The 16,195-nt window shown below is 49.7% G+C and overlaps 1 protein-coding gene across 3 annotated transcripts in view; it reads left to right on the forward strand.

Annotated features, from left to right (window-relative positions):
• Positions 1-16,195, forward strand: part of PLXNA4 (plexin A4) — a 441,829-nt gene that overhangs the window by 207,330 nt on the left and 218,304 nt on the right. For all 3 annotated transcript variants that reach the window (XM_040061861.2, XM_040061859.2, XM_040061860.2), the window contains exon 4: positions 15,316-15,447. In XM_040061861.2, the coding sequence (XP_039917795.1) occupies positions 15,316-15,447 (132 nt within the window). The remainder of the gene's footprint in view (positions 1-15,315; positions 15,448-16,195) is intronic.

The raw sequence follows: 16,195 nt of genomic DNA on the forward strand, positions 1-16,195 counted from the left end.
TGCCATGGTTTAGTTGGTGAGGAGGTGTCAGGTCATAGTTTGGACTTGATCTCAAAGGTCTTTCCCAGCCTGGCTGATTCTGTGGCTCTGTAACTCAGCAGTGGTGTCTGGGCCGTGGCAGTGACCACCCCAGGAACGTTTGCACTTTGTCCCCACAGGTTTTCAGGCAGCACCTGTTTGTTGGTCTCCACTGATGTGTCCCAGGGACGAGCAGCTTGCACAGAGGTAATGAGCTGTGTAGGGAAACAGCAAACCCCAGACCTTCAGAGGGTGGGGGAGTCCTGCAGCTCATGGGATGCTGCTTTTAGAGCTCAGACATCTCAGTCTCTGACATTAGAGGAGTACCTGGCTGTTTTGCCTCAGACAGGACATTGCTCTGGTACTGACATGAGTTTGGGGAAAGATTTGAGGCACAAAAGGAGCTGCAGACCTGTAAGTCGGCCCTGTTGGAAGGATAGTGACCCTTCTCAGCTCTGCTCTGACTCCCCTGCTGGGCTGTGGTCCTTGTGCACCACTTGGCTCAGCTAGAGCCTCTGTCAGGTCCCTTTTGTGCTCAGCTTTTCCAGACTCTCTGCTTCCTGAATTTCCCTACATTCCTATTTTGGCTCTTGTGTAGAAGAGGTTTTGGGCTGGATCAGTGCTGGGTGATGGTGTTAAGTTCATGAATACCATGGATGCCTTGAGAAGGCTGACCTGAAATGGAGACTGGACAGAGCTGGAGAATAAAGTAGATACTTATTAAAAGGCCTTTAGGATACACCTTGGGCAGGACAAGAGCCTGGCCAGGGCTACGCCCAAGGTGGACCCAAAATGGTCACAAAATGAATGAGCGGTCACGAGGTCTCACACTTTTATAAGTTTTGGTCTATTTGCATATTGGGGTTTAATTGTCCAATTACAGCTTCAGGTTGTGAGGTCTCATCCTTCTTGTTCCTCCCTCCAGCTCACCATTGTTTGTGCTTTTGGGCCTGAAAGTTGTAATGGTTGTCCTTGGTCTCCAGCAGGGAAAGGATTTGTTTTGTCTCCCTACTCTGTGCAGAGAGCTGAGTGACACTGAATGTGAGCTCAGAGCTGTACCCCTGGGCAGCACAGAATCTGAAAAATAAGAAAGCTAAAACTTAAGGCATCACCATTCTAACCAATTTATGGGACAACTTTGACTCCTCACCAGCCTGATCCAGGGTCTGATTCCCAGCTCAGCAGCCAGGCCCCAAACTGCATGGCTCAGGCAGCCTTTCTCCCCTCCCAGGAGTCTCCTGCCTCTGCCTAAGTGGAATAATATGTCAGCACTCTCTTCCTAAATCCCTCTGGCACTGTTAATTCTCCCTTGGACATGCCTTGTGCCTTGCCCTGTGTGCCATGCAGCTCCTTTGGGCAGTTCCCAACAGACCTCCTAATCCTTTGGAGCACATGTGGAGGGCTCTGCTTCTTCCATGGGGTCGTCAGCTTCTCTCCCACACATCTGCCTTGGTGCTGGGTGTGCTTGGCTGGGAGGAAATCTCTCCCTGCCGCCCTCACCTGCTGCCTTCCCACCTTCTTTTGCTCTGAAGGGGGCTTTGATGGTCCTGGCTGGTGATTTACCAATGTTAGAAATGGGCCTGCCACACTGTTATTTTTAAATTCATTTGAATTAGTTTTGGATAATTCAATCAAGGCATTTGAATACGCTTCTGGTTAATTCTGATTGATGTGCCAGGACCCCCTGTGACAAAAGATCTGGGGATATGTGCCATTCTTGCACTGTCGGAGGTAATAATTAAAATGATACAACGACAGGGTTGCTAAGGTTGGAAAAGACCTCTAAGATCATTGAGTCCAGCCATTAACCCAACTTTGCTAAGACCACCACTAAATAATGTCCCCAAGGGCCACATCTACATGGCTTTTAAATCCCTCCTGGGATGGTGTCCCTGCCCGTGGCAGGGATGAGGCAGAATGAGATGATCTTTAAAGTCACTTTCAACACAAACTGGTCTGTGATTCTCTGAATGGAGAGGACCAACAAATTGTCTGGTGTTCCTGGAAGGAAAAAAGCGTGAGAGAACTGTTTGGGTCACTAATGAGGAAACAGAGGGAGATGAGAGGAGTTCTTGGAGAGGAAAAGGCCTCAGCGAGACCATTGCTGAGGGGTTTGCTCTGGATGCAGGTTGGCTGGTGGAAGAGCTGGGACTTGCTGGGTTCAGTGCTGCTCATTTGGGGCTGGATGGGGAGAAAGGAGGTCTGTGCTGGGGCTGGGCAGCAGAGTCCTGTCCGTGGTCAGGTGTCAGAGACAAAAGCAGGGGAACCTGTGTCAGATTGGGAGCATCTTTCAGTCTGTGGGAGGTGAATGGAGGAGGCCTCGTCCAGTGTTTCAGTGCTGGATCCATTTTCTGGTTGCTTTCATGAAAGGGGAGAAAGGTCAAATGTGAAGTTTTGTCCCCAGATGGTGCTTCCCTTTTATCTGAGGCAATATTGGAAGATAAGCATTTGCTTTCTCTTTCTCTCTCCTCCTATTTTCTGTGGATAAACATAGATTATGAAGGTTAAAAAAGCTTTGAGGGATGCTTTTTTATCTGATATTAAGTTCTTAATAGGTCACCTTGGCATTGAGAAGCCCAGGAGCTGAAAGAGTCAGCAATTGAATCACAATAACCTTTGCAAAGCACAGCCCTATCAGTGGGGCTGGGGCCCAGAGATACGTGGGACCTCATTATCTCAACCTTAGCCCCAGCGGTGTCAGCTGACAAAAGCGGCTGGGGACAGCTTTTCTTCCAGGTTCCCCTTTCCCCTGGCCCTGGAGATAACCTGTCCCCATTTTGCTGACAGGAATTGTTCCCAAGACACCGTTCCACCCACCCACCCAAGCCCAGTGCTCTCGGCAAGGGAGTGAGGAAAGAGCTGTGGGTCCCAGATTTCTCTGTTTTCAGTGATGCACTCACAGCCCATCACTCTGCATTTCTGAAGTCGTTTAGCACCAGCATCTGATACAAATATCAGTGCAAGGACAGCCAATCTCACTTGACTGGTGATACCATCTCTGGGATACAATTTTGGATTTTTTTTTTTTTTTTTTTGGAGAAAGTGGCCCAAATCCTCAGCAAAGCAGGAGCTTTGGTCTGCCTCTCTTAAGCTTGAAAGGGAAACTGCAAATGTGTCTTTCAGTCTCCGAGATTGAATGTGACAGGCTGTGATTGAGTTCGATGCCCTCGCTGACGCCTGGAGCTGCCCAGGGCACTGCACCACCCCAGGTGTGGAAATGCCTCCCTTTGGATCAGATTCCCTGGGTTATCTGCTACAGGGGGCAGATCCTTCTTGGGGAATGCTTGTGGTCTCCACAGACCCTGCTGGGTGTGACAGGACGGGGGTGATGGTTTTATCCCGAAGGAGGGCTGATTTAGATGAGGTATAAAGAAGATTTTTACAACTGGCTCACGTTGTTCGGAGAGGTGGTGGATGCACCTTCCCTGGAATCATTCGAGGACAGGCTGGACGGGTCTCTGAGCAACCTGATCCAGTTGGAGGTGACCCCAGTTGTTGAACTAGGTGACATTTAGGGGTCCCCTCCAACCCAAGCATTCCACAATTCTGTTTTTCTGTCATTTTAAGTCAGTGCGTGCATGTGCTCACCTCTATATCACCCCTTGGGTCCCTTGGTGATCTCATCCTCAAACCAGGAGGATGATCCTGCAGTGCCCAGGTACTGAATTTCTTGAAGAGCCAGGTGTAATTACCTCTGTGAGGGTTCAATATCTCTGAGGGTGTCCAGCACCTCAGAGAAAATGACTTAAATAACTAGCAACACGGCATGGTAGAGTGTGTCTTGAAAAGGCAAAAAGGTTTTGATAAAAGAAGAAAATAATGCAAAAACGAAAGAACAAAGCCGAGCGCAGTACAACACCTCGAGAATGCACTGAGAAGCCTCATGCTCTCCCTGAAGTATTGAATAATTTGGGTGGGTTTTTTTGGTGAACAGCCCAATAGAGAATAGTCACATTTCTGGGGAACAGATGAAGAGACCTGTCGGTGCTTTTGTCTTGGCACTGAGCCAATCACTGCCAGGAGAGCAAAGAATTTTCTGGGTCCTTTGCCTTATTAGAACAACCAGGGGCGAGCCTTAAACCTTTCCCTGTAAACCTTAAACCTTTCCAAGGAAACACCTGCTCGGGTGTGGGGTGCATTCCTACACCCAGGTGTTTTCTGGGTGCCTCCACACCCCCTCTTTTGCCTGCTTGGATATTCCCACCCATTCACGCTGCTGCGCTGACCCATGCCCCGCCTCCCACGTATCCATGAGAATTCCCGCGTGTCCATGAGAATTCCCGTGTCTCCCATCATTCCTCCCATTGCCAAAGGACAGCTGGCTCCCTCTCAAGTGCCACAGTGTGGTGAGGATCCGTGGGTGTCTCCAAGTTCGCCCCGTCTGGCCACAGTCAAAGAACCCTTTGTGGAGCCCTCCCACCCCATGGCTCCCAACCCTCGGGGTCACCGCGTTCCCGGCGGGATGAGCTCATCCCTACGGGAATCTGGTCCCTCAGCCCCATGAACAGACACTTGTAAAGGACTTGTATTCATCATCCAGCCTGTGTTGTGGTGCATCTGTCTTCAATCCATCCCGCCTTACTCCCTGCCTCAGTTTTCAAGCTGTCCCACAGAAGGGTTTGTGCTCCAGGCCAGCTGCGTTGGGATCTTTGTGTCTGGTCAGCCCTTTTTGCAGCACTTCTGGGTATTTCTGAGGCAAAACTCTGAGTATTCCTTGTGCTGAGACTTGTCTGATTTGTTTTTATCTACAGTTTGACCCCTGCTGAAGAGCTGACCAGATTTTAGGGAACATTTTGGTTTCCGCAGCTCACGAGCTGACATCCATGCTCTAGTGTGTAAAAATTTCATTTTAATACTTTTTTTCATTATTGTTTCCCTAATCTCAATCAGAACCACTGTGACCCAAAGCATCTATTTACAGTCCCTTTATGAAGAACCAGAAGTGATGGTGATAACAGCCATAAATATTTAAAAGTTAGCAAGTTCCCAAAATATTGGCCATGTGAAAGAAATCACACCAGTCGAGGAGAAACAGAAGCACCTGAGTGGCACTAGGATGACCTTTGAGGTTATCCACTGGGATCATAAATACGAGCACCCAGCAGCAGGACACACTCTGTGAGACCTGGACTTTACCTCTGGGAATGTCAAACACAGAATCCTTATTTTCCCTGAAGGACCTGGAGTTGCAGAGCACCCATGGCCGGATTTGTCTCTGAGAATGGCCCCTGGATGAGGAGACTGCTCTGTTGCCACTGGGGCTGAAATCCTGCAGAGCTTGGGAGGCGGACACAGAGGCTGCAGGGACTCCTGTGGTGCAGGAGCAGAATTGTCCCACCCTTGTCCCCTCCCTGTGCTCTGACAGGGTGGTCAGTGGTGGTGTATCCTTCCCTGATGGGCTTTCATTCCCACAGAGCACTCACTCAGCTGGACAGAACTTGTAAGAGCCTGAAGCCAGAAATTTGGACGTCAAATCTGGTGGCTGGAGCATTCAAATGGCCTCTTTATTTGGCCAAGCACAACTTGATGCAGACATTGTCCTTTAGAGATGCCACTGATGCCAGCATGGAGTTTCCCAGGACACACCTGTGTCACCGTGAAACACAAAGAAATCACACGAAGACAAGAGATTTCTGCAGAGGTTCTTCTGACCCAGCTTCCAGCTGAAAGGGTGGAGAGAAGACACCCCTTTGTTTATTCTTTTACTTTTATACATTTGTGGGTCTAGCAGAAGATTGGCTTTTTGGGGTTTCCACCCCTCAGCCTCAGTGGCCAGACCAATTGTCAGTTACAATTGTTTTCAGGTTAGAAATATGCAAACAAAGGACAAAGAATGAAAAACAAAGGATTTGTTTATATTACTTCTGTGGGAAAGGTAGAAGAACTGCTCTAATATTCTACAGTAAGTAAAAGATCTGACTCCATTTATGAAAATCAAAAGGCTAATAAAAAACTCAGAAAAACCAGGGTAACACACCTGCATGTCAACACCTTGAGTAATATCCACCTTCATTTTCCACTGATAGAGAACAGAGCACAATTTCTCAGGCTTAAATAGCTTTAATTTTAGGTTGTGGGGTTGGGCTGAGTGGAGAACAAATGTCCAGAGTGTGTGGGAGCAAATGCACTCCGAATGCCAGGGTCTAGGGTGGCCATGGGCAGCAGAGCCAGGAGCTGTGGAGAAGGAGGAGGAGGAACAGCAGGCTTGGAGCTCTTGCACTGATGAGCACAGCCCAGTCCTTGGTGGGGACTGGCCTGCAAGGGCTCAGCCTGATGCCATAGGTGAGTGCCAGCAGCCCGTTAATGGATTGCCTGGCAGGGCTCGTAGCTGAACACGGACGCTTGGCAGGCCATTACCTTGAAAAATGAGCTCTGCCGAGCTCGCCTTGTGTTGTTACAAACTAATGATTTGCATTGATTAGCACATGGCTCGTGAGTGTCTAATTTATCAATCAGGGAGCGCCGGGGGAGCGTGTGTAAACCGTGCTCTCAAAAATGATGTCATCTGTCAATGGGCTCTGGGATGTGAGAGCTGCACACACCTGACACGCTCTCTCTGCTGAGGGAGAGGGACCTGGTCGTGTCCTTCCCTCTGTTTCCAGCTCTGGAGCTGTTTCACTCTGGGGTGAGCCCTGCAGTTCAGGTACAGCCTGATTGGACACACTTCAAGCTGTAATTATCAATTTTTACGGTGCTGGGAGCAGCAGTCGGAAACTCACTGTGCTAGGTGATGTCCAAGCCCAGAATGAAAGGCTTTGGAGAGAAGGTCGGTCTTTCACTTTGTCTAATTTGGTTCATAATTCCATTGCAGCCAGGAGGAACTCTGGCTATAAATGTTAGTGGGGATCCACAGTGGGATGGGACAGAAGTCCTGTGCTGTGGAATAAAGGAGATATCTTGTCACCTAAGAATTTGTCTTTGGGCTTGAAGGACCCTCTGGCCCAAAGCAGGCAGCTTGAAGCTGACAAAGGGTCGATTTAGATTGGATATTAAGGAGAAATTCTTCCCTGTGAGGGCAGTGAGGCCCTGGCACAGGGTGTTCAGAGAAGCTGTGGCTGCCCCTGGATCCCTGGCAGTGTCCAAGACCAGATTGGAGCAACCTGAGATAGTGGAAGCTGTCCCTGCTCATGGCAGGGAGTTGGAATGAGATGAGCTTTAAGATCCCTTCCAACCCAAACCACTCTATGGTTCCGTGATTCCAGTGGATCCCACTGTGGATCTGTGTGAGACAGAGACCCACAATGAAACCAGAACCCCCAGCAGCTCTGTAAGGGCACGGTGACGCACTTGTCTCCATAAAACAAAGCAGGTGCCCACCAACATCTTGTCCTACGTTTCTCCTGGACCTCCTGAAGCCGGAGCCCTGCTCTGCCCCTCGGTGTGTGCCGGCTCTGCAGGGGTGATCTCCTGTGCAGCAGCCAGGCACAGCTGTGCTTGACCCAATTTGCCAGGATTACATGAGAGGTCAGTGGGTGACTCTGTGCAGGGATTAAACCCTGTGGCCCTGCCCAGGCAGGGCCCTGTGCCCCCTGCCAGCCCCTGGCCAAGGGTGTGCGGGGTGGGGATTACACTGCAGTGCCTGCGATGATCGGGATTAGCCAGCAGTTATTCTAGGAAAGCTGTCTTCCTCAAAACCCTGTATTGCTGCTGGGAGAAAAGGCCTTGGGAATTGTATGGCTGGAGAAGGGAGGAAGAACCATTCTCCATGGCTGTTGCAGTGCTGTAGGTGTAGCAAATAAGCCTAGTTTGCTGATGGCAAGATTAGTTCGGTGGGATTGGATTTGACGATCTTGGAGGTCTTTTCCAACCTTAATGAGCCTGTGATTCTGTCACGTGAGACCTTCTGGACAAAAGAAATACAATCCAGGATCCTGGTGGGATTGCAAGGCCAAGCGGCTTTGCTGTCCCTTTCTGTTTTGTGGTGTGCACTCAAGTTGCGCGTACATTTTGGGAGAGTGACTTTTACATGGGGGACAGAGAAAGGACAAAGAGGAACCCTTTAAACTGACAGAGGAGAGATTTAGATTAGATATTAGAAAGAAATTCTTCCATGAGAGGGTGGTGAGGCCCTGGCACAGGGTGCCCAGAGAAGCTGTGGCTGTCCCTGGATCCGTGGGAGTGTCCAAGGGCAGGTTGGATGGGGTTTGGAGCAGCCTAGGACAGTGGAAGATGTCCCTGCCATAGCATGGGGTGGAGCTGGATTGTCTTTAAGGTCCCTTCCCGCCCAAACCATTCCATGATTCCATGACTCTCCTGTCCAGATCAGCTCTCACCTCTGCTCAGGGTGCCTCCTGTCATGACTCCTTGGGTTCTGGACAGCACTGAGAGCAGGAGTGAATTTCAAGAGCACTGTGAATACCTGCTTTTCCAGGCTCCCACTCTCCATAAGGCCAGAGATGCTCTGAGATCCGTGTCTGGACGGGCCGGCATCGTCCAGGCAAGCAGCACTTTAAAACACGTGTACAGGAGAAGAGAGAGAGCTGCTGGCTGCCGACTTAGGCAGGAGTTAAGGATACCTCATCCCTTGCTTTTTCAATTAGCGTTTCTAAAGGCCTGTAGGATCGCTGGGAAGACAGGGCTATTGAAATGCCATGTTTTATTAGGAATTGATCTGCTGTTAATAGGCTTTAGGCAAATGAGAACGGATTATTTTACTGGGAAACGGAGGGAAATGGGCAGAACATGGAGTGTCACCGGCCCCTTCCCTGTCTTGGCTGAGATCAATAGAGCTCCATCATGCAACCCAAATCAATGGAAAAGCAGGAATAGGTGATCATCAGAAGGGCCTGACATGAGATCATACACTGCCTTGCTGTGTCCGTTCTCCCTCTCCATGCCAGGAACGGCAGCCAGCAGTCTTGGCATCCCCTGGGGAACATTAGGTTCATAAAACAGGGAGGAAACTGCTATTGGAAAAGCAATGAACTATTAGTGGCCCCTGTGCAGTCGTAAGGCTCTGGCTGGGCCTTTCTCAGAGCAGCCTGGATTGATGTGCTGGGCTCCAGGGCTGCTTGGGTCCCCTGGAAATGGTGTTTGCAGATCCTTAATCCAATCGTGAGAAATGATGATGGTGATTTCAGTGAGATGCCCTGCAAGAAGGAGAGGCAGGGACAGCAAAGGAGGGATTCCTCAGGGAATTCCACCTCTTGCTTTCCCTGCTCAAAACATTTTCCCTACTTTCCGAGGAAGTACCACAGTCATGGTTGCTCCCTTGCACCCAGGCAGAGGTAGCAGGGCCTAATTCCATGACCTGATGGATTTTCCCTTTGAAATCCACCCTTTCAATCTTCCTGGTAGCCATTTAATCCCCTCCCCTGGGAACTGGGGTAATTTCATGGCCAAAGTAAGCCACCAGCGTGACTTGAGCGAGAGCTGCTGGAGCAGGAGATGATAGATTCCGTGGAACTTCATCAGCCCAGGGGCTGCTGACTCTGCACAAAAGCAGAGTGGCGGGGAGGGATGGAGCGTGCCATGGTTCACCAAGCTCCTCTTCTGCTTAGTTATTCATTTAATTATTTGTAATGACTCTCATCCACCCAGCGTCTGCTCCTGATGCCTGCCTGGCCAGTCATCGTGATCCTGCTCCCCACCACGCTCCCAGCAGCCCTGGATGGTTTTCACGTGTTTTTTACAGAGATATTGATTGAAGGAGACTTTATTTTAACTCTGGTGGGCCAGGAATGACGCTCTTGGGCAGGAGGTGATGGTTTTAGAGGAGCAGGAAACAGCTGAGCCCAGCTGGCACAGTGGAAATTATCCTTTTTTTTATTTTGCTGCCAGAGACCAGTCCAAGCTGCTTGGACAAATAAAATAGAAGTGAGGTTGTATCAGGAGACTGGGTTAGGAGTGTGTTTCTGACGTGAGTCTGAAGATGAGTTTGAAAGGACACTTTGCATTAGATCAGGCTCCAAGCCCCATCCAACCTGGCCTTGAACACTTCCAAGGATGGGGCATAAAAATCCTCTCTGAACAACCTGTGCTGGAGCCTTTTTCTTGAATAAACCAAAACTTGATGATGTTAACATGCTCCAAACACTGATGCAATCTACCAGATCAGGCTTTGATGGGCCTGGAATAAAGCTCCTGCAGTCCATCCGTGTGGATGAGTTTTAGAAGGAAATGTCACTTTATAGGGAAGAAGAGAGGTGCTAACAGAGGTATGCAGCCCTCTCTGGAAGGCAGATGTTTCTGTCGCTCTGCTGAGCTTAAAGATATTTTCTTTTTTGCCATAATGGTGATTTATTTTCAGCAAAGGCACCAAGTACTTGCTACCACCAATTCCTTTTGTCCTCCAATCCCACTGCTCTTTCCTTGACAATTTTGAGCCCATCCCCATGATTTGGAGAGGATTATTGTGTCCCTCTCTTTGATAACTGTGTGATACCAACCTCTATGTCCCTCTTAGAAGTGTGATTGAGGCATCTGCCACCAACTTGCTGGGGAAATTGTCCTCAAACATCAGCCTCCCGTGGATCCCTCAGCAGCTGGGGAGGCCCAGATAACACTGAAAAGCAGTGATGGAAGGTATCTTTTACCTTCTTTCATCTACCAGACCAGTGGGCTGTTTGCCAGGATGCCTATGGTTCTAGCCATGGCCAGGGTGGGAGCTCAGAGAAGGCCAGAGCCTGTGTCTTTAAAGATTAATAACATTATTTGCTCATTAAGGAGATCGTTTTGAAGTCAGCGCTAGCCAGAACATTCGAGTGCAAGCATCTGTTTGCTACTGGGAGAGGATATTTATTGTCTGATACTTCAATGGATGTAAATAAACAGCCAGCTCTAGATAATGCTCAGACAAACAAACAAACAGCTGCCAGGATGGGTCCCTTGGTAGTTGACCTTCGGGAAGCATCATGCTGATGTTTTAATAGCAGCCGGCTCTGCAGCGCCAAGCCCAGTGAGTGAAGCCTTCCAGGAAGGAGAAGGATTAATGTGCAGCCCGAGAGCCCTGGGAGCTCCCACGTGTGCTGGGTTAGAGGACAACGGAGCTGAGCTCAGCAGCTGGAGGTCTAAGGAGTGTGTGTGTCCAGGACAGACAGAACATTCAGGGAGTGGGAGCAGGTGGATGATCCTGTTCTGGAGGTGGTGGGTGTGTTTGTGGACTGTGGGTTGTGGTGGACTGAGTGTTTGGAGACTCACAGGTGGTCCTGGAGCCCCCTCTGTCACTCGTTGTTCCCCTCCCTCTTCCCTTGCAGGGGAGCTCATGGTTCACAGGCAGCTCCCCGAGGCGATCCCGACTGGACTGTTAGTCAGGTTCTCATCCCACAGCTCCCAAAAAACATCCTGAATATAGGAATGCCCATCATTCAGTCGGAAGAAAACCCTATCCATGCCAGAACCCCAGCTCCACGTGGGGCTTTTGGCTGATGCCAGCAGAGAAGAGCAGGAACAGAGGGAATGGGTGGTGCGTTCTTCAATTTCCCTGCAGCTGGGAACTTGGGGACATATCCAAACAGAGATTGTTTCTGTGTCCCTGACTTTAGTGGTGATCACCTGCAGGCTTTGATGGGAATCTTCCCATTTTTCCTCCACAGACCCTTTTTTTGATTTTTTTAACTAAGCTAAGTGCCCTGGTGCTAGCAGGAGCCTTGTAGCCAGGAATAAATCTCTAAGAAAAAGTGCAGTTGTGTTGTCTGATGCCCATGACTGTGAAGAATGTGTGGGGAAGGTGGAAATCCTCAGGGCTCTGTGCTTGTGGTACAGCATAAGATAGACAGGGTTTAAGACAGGTTGGTTGGAGTTAAGGGCTCGACTTCTGGCTGCATTCTCCAATAATCACCTCACGGGCTGTGCAGCATGGGCTGATGTCTGCCACATTTTCTGGCCTTTTTCTGATTTTTCCTTCTTATTAGCTACTGTATTTGACTAGAGGGAGGAGTTTCTGCACTTAGAGCTGTTGGGCTGTGGGTGTGTGAGCACACGTGTGTGTGTATTTGCACATGTACAGTGCAAGGAGCCCTGTCCCTCCCTCCCCCTCTGCAAAATAATGACTTTTCAGGCTATTAGGCCAGCAATAGCTGTTAAATCACTTCCGAGTAGCTCTGTATTCCTGGTGTGAAGCCTCTGCAATCTTTTACCTGCACCAAATGCACAGGGGAGATCCCTGGGGGCCGTGCCTCCTGTCTCCATGGTTTGTTAACTCCAGCCGGCTGTTCCTCCAGCCTGCCTCTTCCATCTCCGAGCTCTTTCCCCTCTAATGGGGCCTGGCAAAGGCTGAGGACAGCGACTGAGCCCTGGGGTGATAATTGGCTGCTTACATATCTGGTGGCCTGCAGATCTGACCCTGGTGGTGCGGGAAAATCAAGGTCAAAGCAGTGAAGATGTGAGGTTTGTTTAGCACAGGGATCAGCAGAGAGTGAGGATGCTCTGATGGGAATGAGAAGCCACGAGGGACTGGGGGGAGGCAGAGTGGAGGCAGCAGAAAAACCTCCCTGACTGCTCCCTGAGAGGGAGAACTTGGAGCTGGAAAGTTTCAGTGGGGAAGAGGAAAAGCTCCTGCTGTGGGGGGTATTTGATGTGTCCGGGACAGAGCCCCAACAGGGAGCCTCCTGTGCCCCTCAGCCTGCAGACCTTCCCTTCCCTTCCCTTCCCTTCCCTTCCCTTCCCTTCCCTTCCCTTCCCTTCCCTTCCCTTCCCTTCCCTTCCCCTTCCCCTTCCCCTTCCCCTTCCCCTTCCCCTTCCCCTTCCCCTTCCCCTTCCCCTTCCCCTTCCCCTTCCCCTTCCCCTTCCCCTTCCCCTTCCCCTTCCCCTTCCCCTTCCCCTTCCCCTTCCCCTTTCCCTTCCCCTGACCATCCTAAGGGGAATGACTCAGCCCAAGCCTGTTGGCACCTTTGCCCTTGACCTCATGGGTGATTTACATCAGGCTCCACTTCCAAGAAGGAAGACACAGAGGAGCTGAACTTTCCTGTGAGGAACCACAGACACAAGCGAGCCCCTTGCTCCCAGGAGGCCAGAGCTGATGGGTGTCAGGGATGATCAGTGCTGGGCTTCAGACCCTGAATTCTTTGTGTGTCAGGGATGTTCAGTGCTGGGTTTTAGGCCCTGAATTCTTTGTGTTTCAGGAATGTTCAGTATTGGGGTTCAGACTCTGAATTCTTTGTGTGTCAGGGGTATTCAGTGATGGGGTTCAGTCCCTGAATTCTTTGTGTGTCAGGGGTGTTCAGTGCTGGGGTTCAGACCCTGAATTCTTTGTGTTTCAGGGATGTTCAGTGCGGAGTTTTAGGCCCTGAATTCTTTGTGTGTCAGGGATGTTCAGTGCTGGGGTTCAGACCCTGAATTCTTTGTGTTTCGGGAATGTTCAGTACTAGGGTTCAGACTCTGAATTCTTTGTGTGTCAGGGGTATTCAGTGATGGGGTTCAGTCCCTGAATTCTTTGTGTGTCAGGGGTGTTCAGTGCTGGGGTTCAGACCCTGAATTCTTTGTGTTTCAGGGATGTTCAATGCTGAGGTTCAGTCCCTGACCCCTTGTTTGCATCAGGGATGCTCGGTGCTGGGCTGCAGGCCCTGACCTCTCTGTGTGCTCATGTTGGACGTGTGTCGCTGCCGTCAGCAGCTCCATCAAGATGATGAATTAACTGGAAATCCTCCCGTGTCACTGGACCAGCCCGGCAGCCAAGGCCTGCACGTGCTCCCACTTCTGTGGAGTCTGATGGATAACACGTGGGATCTGAGCATCCCTGAGCACCCTCCACACCCTCTGCTGGCACAGAGAGCCCCTCTAACTCCTTTCTGCATCATTTTCCTTATCTTTCCTGGGGAAATAATGTTCCTTTGTTGTTCCACAGCAGGGGAGTACATCAAGGAAGGATGATGATAACAATCTGTATATCATTGCTGTCCTTTACTCACACAGACTTTCCAGACCCTTTATCATTCCCTCTCTTCCCTACTCATTGACTTTCCAATACAGAAGATGATTCAGGCTCAGTTTCTTGGCTGAGAGGTTGATACAGAAGGAACAAGCTCCAGGACTGTGCCAGGGAACAGTGGGAACAGGTCTTGACACCATAAGTTCTCCACAGCTTGTTATTTCCTTTGGACGGGAAGGGTGCTTTTTGCTCAGCTATCCAGCTGCAGACTGGGAATCTTTGGTCAGGAAGGAATGGAGATTATAACGTGGGGCATGATGAAGGTCTCCTACAACTTTGTTTGTTTCAGGGAAAGGTACTGTGGTTGTTTGTGCTGCTTCAGGATAGAAAGTGAAAGGCAGCACATGGGAAACAGAGGGAGATAAGGAATGTGGGTGCACCTCTGACACACGACTGTGGGGTTTGCTGCTGTACAGAGCCTCACAAGATCCAGGAGAACTCCTGAGAACAGCTATTTCATCATAACTTGTTCCATACTGGAAGGGATTACAGACCTTCTCCAGCTGCTTTTGAGCCCAAACTCTAGAAATTGTTTTTAAGCAGGTAAAGAAAAATCTGTTGTTTTCTGCATTTTCTCTTGTATCACTGGATCATTGTCAGGGATGGACTGGGACTGTGTGTCTTTTTCCTCCTCATAATCCCAGTAATTGATGTCCCTAAGTGACACCCTGTTATGAGATGTGTCTGGAATCATAAGGTGCCACACTTGTGCAGGACTGATTTCAATACCTGATATATGCAATCAGCGAGAGAAATAGTCTTGTGTTGCACTGAACACTCTGCAATAATAAATTGCCCCGCGGAACATTAGCAATAAGAGCAATAATATTATCTGAGTAGCATTCGAGTGAGTCAGTCCTGCAGATTTGTGTGGCTTTTTATCTTCTGCTCATCACCACCACAGATCCTTCCCTCATTGCCATCATTATGAGCGTGGTAGATTTGTCCAGGCGGTGACAGGAGCGCAGTGACAGTGCCAGATAAAAGCTCTGCATTGTTCTTGCAGTGCTCTTGTGTTGATGGGAGCAGCAGAAGTGATGAAATCTGCTTTATCCTCTTTGTGAGGAGGCTGGGAAAAGTTCACTTTTTGTCGACAGTGGTTGTTGTCCGGAAGACATGGGCCACAATACATTTGTCCAATGATTATTTTGTAAATATATTATAAATAGATAGATATTACCGTGAGGGTGGCGAGAGAGAAGGTTGGCCAGAGCAGCTGTGGCTGCTCCTGGATCCCTGGAAGCCAGGCTGGACAGGGTTTGGAGCACCCTGGGATAGTAGAAGCTGTCCCTGCCTGTAGCAGGGGGTTTGGAATGATATGGTCTTCGAGGTTTAAACACAAATCATCCTGTGGTTCTGTAGTTATTTGTTTTCCGTGGAATGAGGGAAAATCCTCATGTTCTCCCTCTGCTTTTGTTGTTGCTGCACAGATCCGTGTGGATGGCACCACCAAGAACACGCTGGAGTACGAGATTGTGCAGGTGGTGGACACGGGCCCCATCCTCCGGGACATGGCCTTCTCCATGGATCATGAACACCTCTACATCATGTCTGAGAAGCAGGTAAGGAATTCCAGCAACCCATGGTGCTGTATAAACATTTTAGCTCCATCATTCTGTGGACATCAGGTCTGCCCAGGAATTCTGGCGGTGGCCACAGCTCCTACAAGGATGTGCTCCGTTGTCAACCTCAGGATTTTTATGCTCATAAACCCATGGCATTTATATAATTTTGCAATATTGAGAGGCCGGGGGCACTGAAATCAGGGGGCAGGAATCACCCCCCAGAGTTGCTTTGTCCTGCTGGCTGCAGGACAAGGAGTTGCTGCTGTGTTGTTCTCCACCCCCACCCAAACTGTGGCTGCATCTGCCACAGGCACACGAAGGTGTAGCACCGGGTGATTTGGCTCTAACTGGAGTTTTTGGAGAGGCTGGAGCCTCTTGGGGACATGCTGGGCAAGGGTGCAGGACGCTGTTTAGTGCAGGCTAAGTTTACTGGGGCGTTCCTCTTGTGTTACTAGCATTATGATTGAAAACACTGGCAGCCAGATTCCAGGGAAGGACAAATCTGGGTATTCAGCATGGAATCCTGGCTGATTTCAGTGGAATACTTGGCCTTGGGAAGTTTTCTGCTTGGGGCAGGTGTAGGAGGAGGAACTGCTTTTACACGAAAAAGGCACAGTTTATACTCAGTCCTATGGGTGTGCAGGATTCCTTGAGCTATCACACCTGTCTAACTCACAGATGCTCATGAGGAGCTTCAAATCCACACAAAGAATGGGAGCAAGAGGGATTGTGGTAGGGTGATGGC

The sequence above is a fragment of the Hirundo rustica genome, chromosome 4 (genome assembly GCF_015227805.2).
Source record: "Hirundo rustica isolate bHirRus1 chromosome 4, bHirRus1.pri.v3, whole genome shotgun sequence".
Taxonomy (NCBI): Eukaryota; Metazoa; Chordata; class Aves; order Passeriformes; family Hirundinidae; genus Hirundo; species Hirundo rustica.